At 37.5% G+C, this 19965-nt stretch overlaps 1 protein-coding gene across 1 annotated transcript in view; it reads left to right on the forward strand.

Moving 5' to 3' along the window:
* Positions 1-19965, forward strand: part of mcf2l2 (MCF.2 cell line derived transforming sequence-like 2) — a 98446-nt gene that overhangs the window by 65656 nt on the left and 12825 nt on the right. The window contains exons 22-28 of the mRNA XM_067513021.1: positions 1772-1852; positions 2887-3027; positions 5083-5175; positions 6436-6514; positions 15135-15171; positions 15479-15576; positions 18502-18597. Coding sequence (XP_067369122.1) covers positions 1772-1852; positions 2887-3027; positions 5083-5175; positions 6436-6514; positions 15135-15171; positions 15479-15576; positions 18502-18597 — 625 coding nt within the window. The remainder of the gene's footprint in view (positions 1-1771; positions 1853-2886; positions 3028-5082; positions 5176-6435; positions 6515-15134; positions 15172-15478; positions 15577-18501; positions 18598-19965) is intronic.

Here is a 19965-nt window from a genome sequence, read left to right on the forward strand (position 1 = left end):
CAAAAAAGCAGAGAAATGATTAAGAAGGTCGACTTCACCCAGAACATAAGAGCCACTATTACTGTAGCGATGAACGAAACCGCTGATATTAATGAGCTTAAAGACTTAGTTGACAAAAAAAATTACATGCAAACAAAGTTCATGTAATTTTTTTAATAAAAAAAACAAACTGTCAAGATAGAGAAAACACTGGTATTTACGTCTGTTTGGATCAGCCAAAGAGGAAAGGAAAAAATGTTTCAGACAAAGTCATCTCCAAATGTGCAGAAAAAGCACCAGAATATAAACATAAACTACCAGTGATCAGGGACAGTGCATATCTTGGTCGTCCTGCCACCAACAGCAGCCTGCAAGGAATTTTTAATCCAGTTTCCATCCAGTTTTCCACAAAGTCCCAATAGTGCCTTCTGGGACTTGTTTAGAAAGCATCTAAATCCTCAACATCACTATTGGCCAACAATTTAGGCTTCAAGGAAGACTCCCTTCTGCCACACTGGCACTTTTCCAGTGACAAGACCTGCCCCAGATAGAGTGTTTTAGTGTTTAAAGGAATTTCTTTCTTGAATGCTCTCCTTAGTGTTGTGTTAATTTTAAGGGTTAGGGTAAGATTTTAAGGGGTCCTATACGTTTTTCCTTCAACTCAATGACCTAATAGATGTCTAACAAAGATGAGGGAGCGTACCTCATCTCCCCCTGTTGGAGAAAACAGAGGAAATCCCTTAAAGGTTAACACGGTTATTTATGAGATAAAAGAGTTACAAAGCCATCTCTTATAAAAAAATATTGATGTGCAAGATGTTCTGTCTTCTTGAAACATTTCCTGCAAGAGTATCATGAATGTGCATGTCGCTTTACCACTCTCAGCTTTAAAAACAGTTAATATTTGATCAGCAGCACAATAGCACAAGTAACTAGTTGAAATTATGTCTCTAATAATTAAATTGAATATATGTAAAGAAAATATCATTAATGATATGACAACGAGTTATCACATAGTGTTTTACTCAACATAAAATGCAAAAAATACTGTCCCGGCTAATAGGACAGAAAGGCCTTTAGAAAATATGAAAATTAATTTACTATTATATAGTAAAACAAATATGACATAACATTAAAAATCCCAAAGGATAACTTTATATTTGTAAATGCATTTACACTATATCGGTTATAAATAACTCAACAACTTATAATGAACCCTAAGATGCAAGACTGTATGATTTATAAAAGACCGTAAAGAAGATTAAGGTTGCATGTTGAAAGATGTTAAAGTTGAGAGCTTCGTCAATTCCATTGTAGTCCATGCAGCTGTGCTGAAATCATGTTGATACCATTTTATTATACAGTATTTGTCAGTCATTTTTATGAATGACATCATTTGCTGTTTTTCACATGGAAACAGATTTTTTTGGATGTACTGTAAAACCTGCACTTTTGTTTGTAGCGACTGATCAAAAGAATTGAGAATGACTGCAACCAAGGAGCCCTTAAAAATTAGAAAAATTTCTGTCCACACAGCTTAAATTCAGCTCAAGATCATTTATTAACTAACCAACCGCATGTGGACCTGTCTTTCTTCTGGAGGTCAGGGAGTTGAACCGATACTTGGTTAATAAATCACTGAAGTAGTTATTAGGATGTGTGTGTTACATAACAGATTTTGAGTGCACTGTACACCGAGTAAACAACCAGTGGATTTATGACATTGAAATAGAACAGGAAATAAAAGTTTGAGATAAACAAATTCTATCTGTTTGTTGATTTTTTTTTTCAGGGTAACCTGAGTGAACTGGGGAAACTGCTAATGCAAGGATCCTTTAACGTCTGGACTGACCACAAGAAAGGCCACAGCAAGGTACAAGTCCACACTCGAGACAATATCATTATTTTCCCTACAAAGTTCTTCCAGATCACATCAACCGGAGGAGTTATTCATCATTAGGAGTTGAGATGATGTCATCTGGAATTTTAGTTTTTTTTTTGCCTTAAACTAACCATAGTTGTTTCTTAACGAAACATTGCCCTGAAGTTGTTTTTCCTAAGACCAGTCTAGTTATTGTGTATATAAAGTTATTCCTGTCGCATCAAAATGGAAGCAAAAGTGCACTTGCAGTGTCAATACCACACACAGTTGTTCTCAAGGCGTCAAATAGTGGCACTCCTGAAGCATCCAATAGTTTTGCCAAAGAGTACCTGTGGTGTTAATATGATATGCAAAAGGATGTAAAAATGAGAGAATGAATGAGGCGAGAGCATGAAAATATAACCCCACGTGAACACAACTGAAATTAATGGAAATCTAGAAAAATAGATTTTTAACTTATGTGTTCATTTATCTGTGTTAAGAAATGCAGTTGTAATTCTGTATTACTTCTGTTTGACTGTTTACAGAAAATGGTACAGGAAATGGTTTTAGGTGTAAAATTGTTGATCATTTAGGGTTTTCCATTTCCTGTCTATGGTGTGTCACCTTCACATGACAGTGTCATTATACAGTAGCTGATGTGTTGGTATTTATACAATTTCTGCTTTTCTGACTGAGCCCCTAATCAGAACTGTCAGTTACTTCCATTGCAGTTCAGTGGGCACAGGATCAATAGTTTTGGCCCACAGTGCACTAAAGTCAAAATATCATGCCCTTCTTTCTCTTTATTTAAAGAAATCATTTTTGAATCAAGAATTGTAACAAACTTTATCAAGAGTCAGAACAGAATAGAATGTAATCCAGTTTTGAGTTTACCGTTGATTCCCTCCTTATATACGTATTAGTATAAATACTGTAGTATTATATTAATAATATAATTAACATAAATGTAAAGTAGGCCAATATTTAGACTGTAGAATGATGGCTTGACAAACCTACAGATAAAATAACTGATTTAATTTCAGGTGAAGGACCTGGCCAGGTTTAAGCCCATGCAGAGGCATCTCTTCCTGTATAACAAGATACTGCTGTTTTGTAAGAAAAGAGAGGAGACCGCAGATGGGCAGGAGAAGACCCCATCCTACAGCTTCAAACACATGCTCAAGGTGAGATGCAAAAAGGCTTTGGTTCTTTTTCCACCTGTCACTTTGGTTTTATTTGCAGAACTCATCTCTGTAAAAACCCACTGTAATCTGAATGTCTAGAACAGGGCCACCCACATTACATTGGTTTGCAGCAGTTGGACAGTAAACACTCAGTTCCCTTTAGCATTAATTCCACAGGAAAGTAAAGGCCCTAGTAGTGTGTTTTATTGTTTTATTAGGTTTGTACTGTTTATCTAATGTATGTGCGCAAAACAAAGATAGGAAAGAGAAAACTGCTAGCAGGTGACATGTGGATAATTACTTGATTAATGTGTCAATCTTTGTGCCAAAGGTATCCTTTGAAAGATCTTTAAAAAGATAATAGACAAAAAAGCTTTGCAGTGGGAAAGAAGATTAATGTAACATACATACAATCAATACTAACAAATAAACTCATCAACAGTAATCAATACAGCATTGGTACATTACAGTATTTAAACACTGAAGGCATAATTTAAGGTGATTTTGAGTTACTTACTCTTTCTAAGGGTAAGGATAAGTGTGTCACTAGTTGCTAAAAGCTATGCTACAGTATATTCAGTTTTCTATTTTCTATTAGATTAGAGGAGGTACTATACAGTGGGTTTTTACTGATAACAACTGTCTGGTGCTACTGCGGGCAGTGCTGGCGTTTCCATATACTGTAGATGAACTAGGCAGTTATCTTTGGCAAATGTTGGCCAATCAAAAAACAGTTTACGCTAACAAACTACTGAGGAATGTGTCAATTATGCAGCACCACTCCTGATAGGCTTTCATGTGCTGTTGCTGGTGTGTGACACATTGCATGTTCTTTCTATAAAAACACTAAACCTGTGTGACAGTCCTTCAACTAGTTTTTTAATTGGAAAATTCCCAGTACTGTGACAATGAGCTGAAGATCTAAATCTTTCAGCAACTATGAGCAAATAGTGAACCAGCTGGGAACTAGTTTCATTGGTGTATTAATACACATTTAGTTGTGTGAGGGGAATTTCCTGTGTGCTATTAAGTCAGAACACAGGGTGTGTCTGTGTACATTGCATTTTTAGAAAGAGGGGACGTTTAAGTAAGTCCTTGTGACTTATAAAGGCTGTTTCAAGGTTCAAACTAAGTTTTAGGGTTAGAATAAGGTTTAGTTTAAGATTAGCGTAAAGGGCTAGGGATTACACTTTACGAGTGTCCTCATAAAGATAGAAGTGTGTGTGTGTGTGTGTGTGTGCGCACGCGCGCGCGCGCGTGTGTGTGTGTGTGTGTGTGTGTGTGTGTGTGTGTGTGTAATGGCTATAAAAGCTTCAGTGAACACAATCTGAATCCTATAAAGTTGAGTGTTTGCAGTGTTCTTCCAGCCTGGCCTCTTAAGGCTAAAATCATGGATAGACTTAACAGGAAGTAATTTAGGCAGTATTTAAAAATTTTAAAGCACTTATAGATTCAAGATGTTTTTTTGATGTATGTATTGTATTTTTTAGTTTGAACTATTTACGAGAAATTAAGTGAAATCTTATTTAAGTGACGTTACATCTGTTTATTCTTACTGAGCCCAATTTCTGTCTAAATCCAACCAGACCACTTGGGTCTGACAAGTCCCATCACATTTGGTTTGGCTACTAAGCATGTGTTCTTGGTTGTGAAGCATGATGTTACCCTCTAGTGGTGGGGTTCACTTATGTGTTTCTAATTGATTTGGGACAACAATAGAGGTCTATGGCAAAGAGAACGAGATTTTTCACGCTTTGGAATTTCTGCTGAAGAATTTTCCAAATATATCTAGCTTTATTCCTAAATTGTCAAAATGAAGTTTTGTTGAAAACAATATAACACAAATTAGATCGATATTTTAACACAGAGGCCTAGAAGTTTGTGTGAGGCTGATGTGGGCTCAGGTGAATGTGGCAGTGCCAGGTTGCCTCCAGTTTTCAGGTGATATCATATTGGGGTAAACATAGTTTTTATTTTAGACTATTGCAGTAAATCCTCATAAGTCTTAGTAGCTCCTGTATCTCATATAGTCTCTAACACACTGTCTTTGCCCAGATGAGCTCTGTGGGGATCACAGAGAACGTCAAAGGTGACAACAAGAAGTTTGAGGTGTGGTACAACGGTAGAGAAGAGGTTTACATCATCCAGGTATGTCAATGCTGCCTGAATAAAACAAACTTTTTCTTTCTCCTTTGTCTTCAAATTTAAACAGGATACCACATTTTTTCTGTGGAAAATAACTGATTAGATTTATGAAAGGTTGACATACTTGTATTTGAATCTACAGTATTAATTTTATATTAATTATATATTAATCCTCCCTATTACTTTTTAAACCTGTATTTGTCAGACATACAATAGCTACAGATTATACTTTCATATAAAGTAAACTTTCATTTTTTAAAGTGTATTTTATAAAATACAATGCAGTCCTAACGCTTAAACCAGTGAACCCTAACCATATATATTCTGTTAGTGTGACCCTTTCGAGGGAGCTAAGCCTCTTGGTTAAAAACCACTGGACAACATGTCCATGAATTCGAGGCAGACAGACTGGCTCTATCTCGACCGCCTAAACCAACTGTTGACTAGTGATGGAGTATCCCAAGGATTTTACCTATGAGTAGCAGTACTGATAACCAGCATCGGCACCGATCGAATCAATTTACTCGAAATTGCTCTAATATGTCCCACAGTTTTAGTCTTCTGGCATCATGAGAATGAGAATGAGCAGTATCACTGTAGCACAGTGAAATCTTAAATTAAAAATAAACGCACAGTATAATAGCTCATTCCAATATTCTTCTTTTACCCTTAAATGTTGATTTAAACCTCATTAAATGAGCATTTGCAATTTATCAACACTACATCAAACCTTGCAGCCTTTTGAGTACATAAATAAAATATACATATTTTGTTCTGTTTATTAGGTAAAATTAGAGAAAACTTTCACATGTAGCACATCTCCATGAGGTTGATTGACACACACTTGAACTCTCTGAACTAAAAATAATTCATTAACAGTTTGTAAAAATGTATAGTTCTCAGTAACCAGCAATTCTCTTGACACATAAGATTTTAAACATGTCAGTTCAACATATTAGGACTTGATTTAAACACTGTTTTGCTTTTATAAATCCTGTCAGTGCACTGGAGCACTGTGCTATGCTTGTGCCAGAGATAATTTATTTTTTGTATGTAGATAAAAGTGAGAAAAATAATTGATTTGAGCACCTAATGTTGTAAATTAACAAAGATGTTTTGTTTTTTGTAAGGAATAGTTTTGAAATTGTAATAAGTATAAAGGTAGTTTTCTTAGTTTTGAAAAGATCCAATCAATATTTTTAGTCCTAGATGATGTCTCACTCTGACATATACAGTATGTACGTTTATATTCTTCTTCTCCAGGCTCCTTCCATAGATGTGAAAAATATGTGGGTGTCAGAGATTCGTAAAGTTCTTACTGGCCAGCTTGAAGCATGCAGAGGTACATACACACAAACACATCTCTGTACTAGAGAATATGAGCTTTCTTGTGTATTTTTACCCCTTTTATTAGGAATCACTTCAATTCTGTTAGCTTCTATTAGACCAGCATACTTGTAATGTCATACACAGTACATGTACATATCCAGTACACAGGGTATGCAAATGGAAACATTGTATTTGTAATGTGAAGATAAAATGATTTTGAATTACTGGGAATGGGAAAATGCAAACATACATTTCTTGCAAACATTCTACAAATTCTGTTGCAATTACAAATCACTTATAACATTTTCAAATTCTTGTTCATATACTGTTATATTTTTTTATTTTATTGCTCACATATAATTGTAGGATTCACAAATAACTTCTGTTGATATAGCGTTTTTGTACTGTTTTTATCAGTTCTATCAATCACTGATCACAAAAGTCTTTCCAGAACTTTGACTAGACTAGTCCATAATCTTAATTTGGTAATTTGGAGGTGAATGTTTATGCTCTTATGCTTTGAATCACTGTCTCCCTGCACAAGCTACTTACAGTTATGTTCAAATGATTGACGGATGGCTGGACATTGTCTCTCAGGATCTTCTCATATAGACAGTGGCATTCACGTTTTCCTCAATTTTGACTCGTCACCCTGGTCGTGACCTAGCAAAGCATCCTACACCATCACAGTACCACCACCATGCTTGACCATATGTAGTCTGTTCCTTTTGTAGAGTTTTGCATTTGGTTCACACAAGACCCTGGTCTTCCAAACTTTTTTTTTGACTAATTAGTCCATTAGGTTTTTGACTCCCCCATGGATGCCATTTGTGACTAATAGCTTTCTAATTACAGAGGTTTGATTGACCCTAAGCGAGGGGAGAGAGGCCTGCAGGTTCTCAGATATTTTCCTTGGCTCTTGTGTGACTTACTGGATGAGTCATTGCTGTTCTCTCAAGGGAGTTTTAGCAGCCTAGCTCCTCATGGGAAGGCTGACATTTGTGCCAAATTGTCTCAGTATGGAGATAATGTCTTTAAAAAAACTTTGCAGTCTCAGAGCCTTAAAAAAATGTTTTGTAAGCCCAGACCAACATATTTCACTTACTTTATCATCTTTGATTGAATTTTCTTTTATATATTTGTTTTCATTGCAGTCAAATGCTAGGGAAATCATATTATATTTCAATGTTTGGTAATATTCAAACCCTATTTCCAGAAAAGTTTAGATGCTGTCTAAAATGTAAATAAAAGGAGAATGGGTACAATTTTGCAAATCAATAAAACCTATTTTAATTTCTACTATTATATTTGCAATTTACAAATTGTTAAGTTGATGCCAGCAACAGATATCAAAATAATGGGGAGAAGAGCAAAAAAAGACGGTAAAAAAATTGTGTGATTCTGAAAGACACAGTTGGTGTAACACATTGCAACTAATGAGGTTAATTAACAGCAGGTCAGAATCAAGGCTGGATATAAAAGAGCATTGGAGACAAGCTGAGTCTTTTAAAAGAAAGAATGAGGCGAGATGTCCTGAGAATAATGTTTGTCAATGTAAAATTGCGAAGAATTTCCAGAGTTTATTATTTACAGCTTATTATCCTTCAAGCATTCAGGGAATCCAGATAAGCCTTTTTGTCAACAAGGGACAAAGCCAAAAACATTATTGAATGGCTGTGATCTTCTGCTGACACTGCAATAAAAACAGACCTAATACTGTAGTGGAAATCACTGCATGAGTTCAGGAACACCTCGACAAATGTGAGTTACAATTCCACAATGTAAAGTAACAACCATATATAAATAAAGCCATCCTCTCAGAGCCTTAACCTGACCTGACGGACTGAGATGAAGGGGAAAACTGCCCTGTGACAAGTTAAAATTAGAAAATCCACTAACACAATAGAAGAGTCTATGTAATCAAACTGAGCACGTAGTGGGTTTATTTTCTTACTCCATTTTTATTTCTTATTTTCTTTTAATTTTCAACAGTGCCTTTTGTACTTGGCAGCAAAGAATTACTGCAAATAATATTGTAAGTTATTGTGCATAAGTCAACCCAATGTAGTTTGAATTGTTTGGAAAATTGAAGTGACACAAACTAGAGTTTCACAGTCCATCACATGGTCTGTAATCTTTATCTTCTGTATTAGAGGGATATTAGAGGGACTTAAGCACAAACATGATAAAAATAAATACATGAAAAAAAATAAAGAAACCTGCATCACGTACATACGCAGGTTAAATTTCTCATCCCAAGTTGACATTAAATTAAATTAGTATCGTTATTAATATTTGCAAAAATGCATTTACACATAAACTGAATATATGTGTAGACCCTTAGCAACACAGAACTCTCTCTGAGTCGGCTGGCCTCTGTAACCCCACCCCCTTCTGTATACTTGTCTACTTCTCTCAGCTATAGACCAGTAAGCAGTCATCCATAGTTCCACTCCATAGTCCTGACTGACAGAAAAAACACTTTCTGTGTGTCACACACTCTTCCCAACTGACATTCTGTCTGTGTGTGTGTGGGAGTGAATGTGTGTGAGCAGACTGACTAATAACAGCAGTCCTGTCATGAAGCCTAGAGAGCAGAGGCTGTGGGAGACTTAGCCGGTATAGTGCAGAGAGCGCATGTATATGTGTGTTATTTACACTTGATGTGAGGAGGGTGAAAGAATGAAATTGGACTGGGAAAAGAAAAGTGAGGAGATTGAAAGTAATGAGAGGGGGAAGAGGCCAGTAGAAAGACACATAGAAAGAGACAAAGAGACAGAGACAGGAGATTTTCAGGGTGCAGATGGAAGCTGAAAGGCAGGACCGAGGGAATAAATGGGGGCTTGAAGGAGTAGATATGCCAAGAGGTGTAAGTGAAAGAAGAAAGAAAGAAAGACAGTATGAATGGGATGGGAAATATGGATTATAATGTGTAAAATATTGATTATCTGTATATAACGATACGTAATGAAATAACAGGAAATTGGCTTATATGGAAATTAGGGCATAACCATGAACCAGCCCTTGGAGATTTGTTAACACAACAACATACATTATGCATTCAGCTGTACATTATGTGTAATGTTGTGTTATGCACTGAGGGCGTTGTAAGACAGCCATGTGTGCTGTTTCACTTTCGCAATTTGCCCATTTCTTCCAACATCAACATTTGACCCCCTACAGGATGTGGATGGACTGGCTCAGGGTCTGTGGGCATACGTGCTGGCTGAGGGTTTCTCTCTATGCTTTCATCAAAATCAATGCCAGGCTCAGAATTGACTTAATCCTCATTTTCTACATATTAATATTCCAAATCTTCCAAAATAGACATCCAAAGTAACTGACCTGTTTTCCCAAAACCTGTCCATTAGCCTCCTGAATATACAGTAACATCTTTTTGCCATAATGTACATGTTGCCATACTGATCTGATATGGAGCCAGACAGTCACAAATAGTGTTGTACAGGTTTCTGGTTTGGCAAAGTTAGTAGAGTATGGGGTGCAAAATAATCTAACTCCCCCATGGAGTTAGCTAAATAATCTAAAAATAAATTCCTATCGGTCCAATCTTGCACTTGTGTCTCATGAACATGAAACAATATTGCTTCTCATATAGCTCTTTGCTTTAATGTTTTCTCCTTGACTTTGCTAGATGATAGACAACTTGATTTAAATAATTGAATGTGGACTACAGGAGACTCAACACAGCTTTAGAAACACCACTGAAGACACCTTTTCAAATAATAAGGAATCACTTCCACATGATTGATAACAGCAAAAAATGTCACTTTTTTCATATGGCTTTTTAATATTGAAAAAGTTTTGAAAGCTGTTTTTTCAGCATCATATTTAGAAATAATGCAAGTTTGATCTTTATATATACCATCCAAAACACCTTTCCTTTTAAGCTAGTAAGAGACCCTGTGTAGCAGTTCGTATTATGCGCCACCAGAGTTCAGTCATGCTACAGACACCTACAAGCAGAACAGCCAAGCATGAGGCGGAAAAGACTCAGAAGTAGATGAAAATACAGGACTCCATGATTTAATGGCAGTTCAGCTACACAACACAGAGAAGGCTTTGTGCACTATTCTTCTTAAAAAGTGGAGCTTGTCATAATCATCATTGTTCCTTACACCTTACATCAGGAATCCTTTTTGAATGGAGAAAGTGTTGCCAAATGGATTGTCTTGCGCTTTCAGTGTTATGCCAGAGTACTCTGAAGTCTGTTTGTAGTAAGTCTTTCAGAGTTAGATTTCTATAATCCCAGTTTTACCTGCAGGGGTTTCTCCTCTGTAATGGGTGTTGCTACAGAATTTATTTCATGGCAAGTGAAAACACATCTCTAAACATCTTTACAGCAGAAATAAACCAGGCAGAAAATCTGTCAAACTCAAGAGGAAAAATTCTCAATGATCCAGATCATGGTTTTCCACCCATGCTACACAGTGCAGATGTTTGCCTCCCAACCAATAGGCTTCTTCAATTTTAACTGAATGATTGGGAGCCTCTGTAGAGTTGTTAAGTTGTTAACCACTGCATGGCCATTGAGGTCAGATTTGGACTGTTGTCCCACTCAACAACCACGTGTGACCAAACGTGGAACAGAAAAAAATCTGCAAAAGAAAAAACTGCTACCAGCAAAGTCTATGTATGTGACTGAAGGATGAGCAGTTTAAATGATGAGTAGTCTCCTTGAATCTCTTTTGGAATTACTGATGACTCAAGAAAAGTCTCTCAGAAGAACAAGATTATTTTTCTTAAAAACAAATTCTCCACAGAACTGCAATAGCTTTAAACTAAGCATTCTTTTTTCTTATCCATATATTAATATTTATTTAATGCATTCTGCATCGAAAAGCTTATTTGTTATATACAATAAAGTTATGTGATCAGTAACAGGTATGATGTTGGCAAAAAGATCCTTTCAGAGCAAGGAGGCACTAAGCAAGGAGAGCACAGGGGGGAATATGAGGTTTAAAGTGATCAAACACGTTTGAATGGGTACTGCACTATAAGATTTTGTATGTCATTAGAAGTATGTCATCTACAATCCAAAATATTTTGAAAAGATTCAGGTACTTTGGAGTACTGTGACCCAACAAAACCCCCTGCATCCAGAAATGCAAACCTAATACTCTATTATGCATTAAGGAATCTGTGTCTTCTGCCACTGAGTTCTCGAGGCCTGAGCTCAAGTCAGTTGGTCTGTAAGACAGTGAAAACGTATTCCGGGGTCAGATGGAGTGGTGAATGACTCAATTTAAGTAAAGATAAGTACATGAGGGTACTTATTAAGCGGTATCCAACATATTTTTTTCTGTCCTTTTCTTTGGATTTGTGCTACTTAATGTTTGTTGTTACAGTAAATACATTTAAATCATTGTGCTATTTCAATTATTACACATCACTCTATTAAAATTACTTGCGATATTAAAAAATATAAAATCCCATTTTATTCCCTGTTGTTCTTTCTTTGATATGGTTCACACCCGTTAGTCTGTAAACCAGAATTTGTCTGATGTTCAGACTGAAATACCCATAAACAAATTTATGACCAATTAGTTATATATATATTTTTTATTGTATAAGCAGTCCTCTATTCAAATTGTTGTACTAGATTGTAGATGCCCTACAAAAATGTCAATAAACACACCTCCTTAAATAGGCACAGATGCTACACCAGAAGTGTAAAACAGGTTTGATTAGAAATGTTGTGGAGTATTAGGTATAGATAGTTGATCTGAAGGACAGGAGTCCAAGAATCATGAGTCAGGTATCACGGTAGGCGACTTGTTGCACTGATGACAGGGACAAACAAAGATGATGAATGATGATGCGACTAGGAACAGGGGGAGAGCTGGGTTTAAAAAGGGCTTAATTGTAAGTTGGAGACATTAACTGGGGACAGGAAACGGAGAAAAGGAAATACAAATTAAAAGTCCAAACCAGGAAGTGAAATTGAGGGCCAACTACTTTTTTCAGAATAATATTAGATTTAAATTTTATTTTGTTATTATTATTTTATTTATTATTATTATTTATTATTTTCTTTTATTTTTTATCTCATAATCTGAAATTATGAGCTCTGCATTACTTGCATTTTGTCATTATTTGCTGGATTTGCGTGTCTAAATTGTAGAATCAAACTCATGGGCTCACCTTCAACATGCTTCACAAACCCCTGCAAGAATTTTGGCCCATTCTTCCAATTGAACTCAAACTGAGTCAGGTTTTTGGATCTCATTGCAAGAATCCGTTTTTTTCCCCAATTTTTCCTTTGGATTTACATTTACATTTAAAGTTACATTTAGTCATTTAGCAGACGCTTTTATCCAAAGCGACTTACAAGTGAGGTACAAGGCAAGCAGAAATCTAAGTAGGGGGGGCAAACATCAAAACAAAGTCCTATCAGAAAAGTGTTTGCATTTCAAAAGATGCAAGTGCGAGAAAGGCAGAAAGGAAGTTGTTGGGGGTTTTTTTATAGCTAGAATAGAAGGTGCAAAAAAGTTTTGTTTTCAGCAGTTCAGCAGTTCTGAAGAGGGGTGTGATATGAGTCCTTTTTGGCTGATTAGAAATGAGGCGCATGCTGCCACATTTTGATTGTGGATACTGGTAATCCCATTAACAAAGCGTTGCAGTAATCAAGACGAGATATGACCAGTGCCTGTACAATGAGTTGGGTTGTATATTCACTGAGGTAGGGTCTGATCTTTCTGATGATTATGTAGAGGCCCAATCTGCATGGCCTAGAGACTGAGGATATGTGGTCCTTAAAGCTCAGTTGGTGAGCGATGATGACCCCCAGAATTCTGGCCAACTTAGGGGACAATCACTGTAGATCCAGTGTTGATGCTGATGTTGTGTTGCATCGAAGGTCTGGCTGGGAAGATAAGGACTTCGGTCTTGGAGAGGTTGAAGATGTCTAAAGATATCTCCCTCTCATCCAGGCAGAGATGTCTGAGAGACAGGCAGAAATGTGTGATAAGACGGTGGAGTTGTCTGGTGGAAAGGACGGGAAGAGCTGTGTGTCATCAGCATAGCAGTGATAGGAAAGGCCATTTGAGCAGATTATAGAACCCAGGGATGTAGTATAGACAGAAAAAGAAGAGGACCAAGAACTGAACCCTGCGGCACACCGGTAGAGAGGATATAAGAGTGAGAAATATGCCCCCGCCAGGAAACCTTGAAGGTTCGTCCCGATAGGTAAGACCAAAGCCAGGCTAGAGCTGATCCAGAGATGCCCAAGTCAGAGAGTGTGGAAAAGAGGATCTGATGGTTTACAGTGTCAAAGGCTGCAGATGGGTCGAGTAGGATTAAGACAGGAGACTGACCTGCGGCATTTGCAGCTCAAAGAGATTCCACAACAGTCAGGAATGCCATTTCCGTGGAGTGACTTTCTTGATTGAGGTTGGAAAAGTGCCTGTTGTAAAAGATGAGTTGATCATTTGTGCAATAGCTGGCATTAGTGCGGGTGCAACTGCTTGAGGGAGAGTGGAAGGGATCAGATCCAGAGAGCAGGTGGGTAGATGGTTAGAAAGGAGAAGGGTGAAATAAAGTGCGTTTTGATGTCCTCGCTCGGTGGACACGTGCAGGTACACTCGCCAGTTTTTACACAGTCTTCATACAAGGAGGCCTAAACACAAGGGCTGACGCTTCCGGATTAACGGTGGGACTTTGTGACGGTCACTTCAAAACTTGACCTTGCCCTTGGGGCATTCTGTTACCACTTTTGAGGTACACTTCGGATTACTGCCCTGCAAAAGGTCCATGTAGCTCACTGGCTGATGTCTTTAGATAAGTTTTATCATGCCGTCTATTTTATGAAGGCCACAATTTCACAAGATAATGCTCCCACCCTGTGCTTTACAGTTTCACTCTCCTTCCTACATATACATTGTTGATCAATATTCTCAAAGCCTTTTTCTAACCGCCTTGTGTAGTCCAGTTCAGTCCAACTTTGGTTTGTTTTCCCACTTGATGTGGATCTTTTATGCAGGTATGAACACAGCAATTGCACAGAGACATTTCATCAGATCAGTCTAGTCCTCAATCCCATCCCAAATTAATTCAGGGGTGGTGAGAGTGTGATCAGACCTTGTTCCACCTCAAATGGGTAGATTTTTACCAGTTGAAAGCAAAACGGAATTTTGCTTTTGGGAACTTTGTTTTTCGAAGTGTAAAGTAGTGTTTTATTTTCAAGGTTTTTTTATATTTATTTATCTAATAAATGAATGAATGTACCGCTTTTTTACACATAAGATATTCAACCAGAAAATTATCTTTTTTCCTGGGTTTAAGTTATTTTTCTATGAGATCCATTTGACCAACAAGTGTTCAAGACATTTCTCACATGACTTGTGTTGAAGCATTTGAGTTTGCTTAAATTTTAGAGGAAAACCACCTCTTACTGCAGTTTGCATTTCCTCTCTGGTTCTTTTGCTTATCGTCCCCTAACTTTAACCAAGTAGCTGCAGTAGCTTAAACTTCACCAGACAGAGATGTGGCAGATCAGAAAATGTTCACATAAATAATGTCTGTAACATTATATGGGTCATTGAGGAGACCCTTAAGGAATAATGTTGTCAAGTGATGAACCGTAACAGTGTGCAGCGTCTCTTTTGTTTTCACAGAAGCCAGCCAGCTCAACATCTACGGAGCCCCCATGAGGTGAGCAATCAGTTTCATCTCATTAACAACAACACAAACTAAACCACTTAACATAAGAGCTAGTATTTAAACACCTATCAAATTATGGACTTTGTTGTCATACAGGGAATATAAATGATGTACAGCCAATATATTTTCTAATAAATATCCCACATTTTTCTTTATTTTGTCTTATTCAGGCCCCCACTAGGCCCATTCAGTGATCCACTGCTGATTATACAGTATAAAAGCAAATTAAGTTGCAGACATTACTGATCATTTCAATTGATCAGCTTACCACTTTTCCCCCGACTCTCTACTCCAACAGAAATGTGCGTAAGATGGTGTTGAGACAGTCAGATTCATCAAGTCCAGAGTCGGGCTTCAGGAGGACCAATCCTATCCCTAACATGAGGCAGAAGAGAGGTAGGAGCTCACTTGTTCAAATTGGTTGTACTCTTTTTAAATTTGTTCTGCCGTCCAAAATCAAACACTTCTCATTACCATCTGCAGTGAAGTGAACTGTAAATGGGGACATAGGTTTGTACATTGCAGCGATTGTTGAGTTCACCATGGGAACATATTCGGAGAAGAAATAAATGGCCAGGTGAAACGATACACGCTGACAAACAAAGAAGAACTGGGAAAGACACTAGTGAAAGGGCAGGTATCCACATATACATATTCAACGACAAAACACAGTTAGATCATGATTTATTCATTTCCCATAAATACTAGATAATTAAATCCAGCAGACCAAGCTGCTGCGCTGCACAGATAAAATCATTATTTTAAATTTACAAGCTCATCTGCTCCTGCAGCGTAAATCTAGGTTAATGGCAACAGATGCATTGTGTGTTTAGTTCCACCATTCTGTTTGAAAGTTCAAACACATGATCTCCCTCGTGTGGCCGGCTTTTACAGGGAAGAACACACTGAAAACACCTCTAAAAACCTAATTTTAGTTGGATCTAAAATTTCCCCAGAACTTGTCAAAACATTTTTATTCCAAAGTAGCTTTCTCTGCTTTCATTTAGCACTTTTTTCTCCACCCTAACCGTAATCCAACCCTACTCAGAAGTGGCTTTACACACCACACATACAGTACATAACTGTTTTTATTATCCTTTGGATACTTTGTATCAGCTTACATTCATTTCCTGGAGACATAACACAACCTCATGCACTACTTGCTTAATCCTAACCCTAAGGAGCAGTTACCAAAAGCTGATGTTTTTTGTATGTCACTCCTCAAAAGAGCGTCTGACATGATCCTATTGTTGGAGCATTATTATTAAATAATTATTACAACTGTGACACGACTATCTACATACACTTACAAATAATAGCACAACAAAAACCTCACTCATCCCCCACAACTCCTAGAAAGTGCCGTTGGACACCTGTTGATAAGATAAGATCCTGTACACAGTATATCAAGACCAGAACCACGCAATGAAGTCTTAGGCACTGCTTTTTTCTAGAATGCACCAAACTGTTAATGGCAGCAAATCAATTTTTGATGCTGTATCTCTAATAGATATTTGGCCTGATGTTAAGCTTTCATTATTATCTTACTGGCTTAAATGGCCACCTCTTATCCTTCATATTGGCAGAGAATTCCACCTCATACTATAGGTGAACATACAGTTAACTCTGAGCCAAGTGTGAGCTTGTTGTATGCATGAGCAAAGATTCACAAAATGACACAACTGTGAAAAGAAATATTTAGTATACTGAGCTTTTACACAGATAGTTTGTGTTGACTCACTTCCTCCCTTTGTAAGTAAAAAAATAAATGAACTGTACATATACACACACATGCATTTGACAAAGAAATATGGAGGACTTTTCATTTCAGTAAGAAAGGAAACATTCTAACTTCAAGCAGTACTATGACCTGTGACTGGTCACAATACAAGCATTCCTCAAACTTTAATATATGGGTGATTGGCTACATATTTTGACAACATATTTAAAGCCACTCTCATCATAGGCTGTAGGCTTTCTTTGGCTATTTCAAATGGGACAGATGGCAGTTTCTTAAGTTAGAACAAGGCTGTTAGAACTGAAGACATGTACCACCCATAGACATGATACTCAGACAAAGCTTTAGGTGTTGGCAAAGAGAGTGAGTTTTCAACACAAAGGGCTTAACATAGAAACAGAACACTAGTTGTGTTGTGATTTGGCTACTTAAAGTGCTGTTTGACTACAAAGTTGGTAAGACTAATTAATCTCAGTGCATGCACACAATTCCAAACACTAGTAATCAGAGGTATTCACTGGAACAAGCATAGAGTGTTAAGAGAAACATTTCTTCAACAAAGTCTCACTTTAGTAAATGTATTGTGTTATATTGAGGGTCGTTTTTCTAAATCTTTTTCAGTGATCAGTGTTAAAAAACAGGAACTTGTCTGTATAATGCAGTACATCTATACCACAATGATCACACAGATAATCACCTACTCGGAAAAACATTATCACCTTCTTGAAGGAGAGTTTATTGCAGTACTGTGAGATTAGACTGACTGAAGATGCATTTCCAGCAGATGTTTTCTGGTAATTTCCAGGAACCTTCACTAAGATAAAAGTCCCTAAGCACGTTATGATTTGCAAATTAGACTGCTGAGCTGTTAAATTTGTGGAAGGCAGGTCAATCAGTGGGTAGAGTGGTCTATGATCAACTGGAGGGTAGGCAGTTTGGGGCCTGAATTCTCCTGGCCATACTGTATATCATGTGTCCTTGGCCAGGCATTAAACCCCAGTTGCTGACACTGGGCAAAGGAGTCACGAGCAAATTGGGGAAGGTCATGTCAGAAAAATCAAAAAAGAAAAGCTGTGCCAAATTGATGGGCAGATTGGATGATCCACTGTAGCAACCATTAATGAGCCAAGACAAAATAGCAAAAGGAATACTGTAAAACACTGTGCGTTATTTGACCAGTGAGCGACTGACCGTCTGACTTTTTGGGGGGGATAGAAAAACGACCCTAGATTAAGATTTACACACTGGTTCCTGTGTTGGAAATGCAGCTAGAGGTAAGAAAATCCTTAAAAGATAGTCCTTTGTTCTTGGTTGCTGGTCCCTGGTTTGTTCTGAGGTGGAAATAAGCCTTTTGATTTTTGGGGTTCATAATAATCAGCCATCTGGGTTCATATCAATATCGACTGAAATAAATACTCTAATAACGTTGCTTGCCCAGTATCTTTTGATTTGTTTTGCATGTTTTCGTTAAATTAACCAAAAGGCTGACATGCCAACAACCTACCAGGCTACTGTATAAGGCATTTACTTCTTTACCTGTCACTGCTTTACTAACTCCTGCTCCCTCTTGCTTTCCCACTCAGTTGACGCTTCTGCCAACCAATCAGGCCACTCGGCTGTTAATGCTAGAAAACGCTTCACATTACAGGGACTTTCCAACAGAAGGTCTCTCCCAGCAGGTAAAAGTATGGTGTAAACATGTCACTTATGCCCCCCTCATTACTTAATTAATTATTTGGCACTTTAGTCCTCGTTGTCCTGTTTGGTTTCCTTTTTCTGTTACTTTAGTCTGTGAAAACCATCTAAAGTTAATCATCATGGTCTTGTTTATGTTTCCATCACCAGCTCTTTTCTCATTTGTTTCCTCTTTTCTCTATTTTTTCTTTCTCAGTTGACACACGTATCTCTATATCAGTGTCGATGTTATTGTTGTCAGCAGGACTGTCCCTTTGTCCCAGTGCCTGCAGCTTCTCAGCAAAAAAAAAAACGCCACATCTCCTCCATTCCCCCCTTTCTGGGCATTTATTGCACTATCCACTGCATCTGCCTACACAACAACAACAACAACAACGAAACTTGGATTTAGGGAGGAGATAAACAAGAAACTGTTGAGGAGACAGAATGTGAGCATTAAAAGACAGTAGGTGATAGAAAGAAGGACAGAAAATCTGCTCCAGTACTGGCAGCAGTGAGTTTAAATTCTGTGGGGCGGCACAGCACTAAATGCCACTCTCTGATGTTCAAGTCCTCTTGACATTTGAAAGCTTATTAGAGTTTTTGGAAGAGGATACTGTAGGCTTTGATTCTCCTCTCTATGTCATAGCAGTCCAGCCAATCTTCAAGTTTCAAATGCTAATGAGACCAATAAAACATGGAATTTGTAAGTGGTATAACGGTCAATTTTCAGAGCCAGGGCTGAGTCCAAAATTACTTCCTTGCTGAGATGGAAGATGTGGTATTCTAATAGGCCGTTTTCTGCTTTTTCATATCTGTCATTGTAACTGTCCATATCAAAACAACAGCATAGTCGAAAATGTTAGCTGAATATACTTCCTACCTTTGTCTCTCTGTCGTTAGACATTCCAACTGTTCCAAGAGACTTTATCTAGATCCTCCATAAATGTTCCTGACAGTCCTGCATATGAACATCGTCAGTCAATTACCTGACCTATATTTTGCACAAGCCTACCAATCAAAACAAAGTAGAGTCAGGGGGCACCTTAAAGAATCGAGAGATAAAACAAAACATTTCACAAAGAGCTGAAGATTAAGCACTGGATAATTACAAAAAACTACATTTTTGGAATTGTAAATCACCCAAAACTATTTCTGTGGAGCCCCACAATAAAAAAATAAACCCACAATTATGCACAGTATGACCTCTTTAAGATCTTCTTTAAAGCCCCTTTTACACAGACCTCAGTAATACGTTAGCATTACCATTGAAAATGAACAACAGTCCGCTGTATGTATCCATTCTTTGGTGTATTGTGTGGTAGTGTCAAGCACTTTTCTGGTACAAGCTTTGTACGTAATGCACTTTAAGC

Source organism: Channa argus, chromosome 8 (assembly GCF_033026475.1).
Source record: "Channa argus isolate prfri chromosome 8, Channa argus male v1.0, whole genome shotgun sequence".
Lineage (NCBI taxonomy): Eukaryota > Metazoa > Chordata > Actinopteri > Anabantiformes > Channidae > Channa > Channa argus.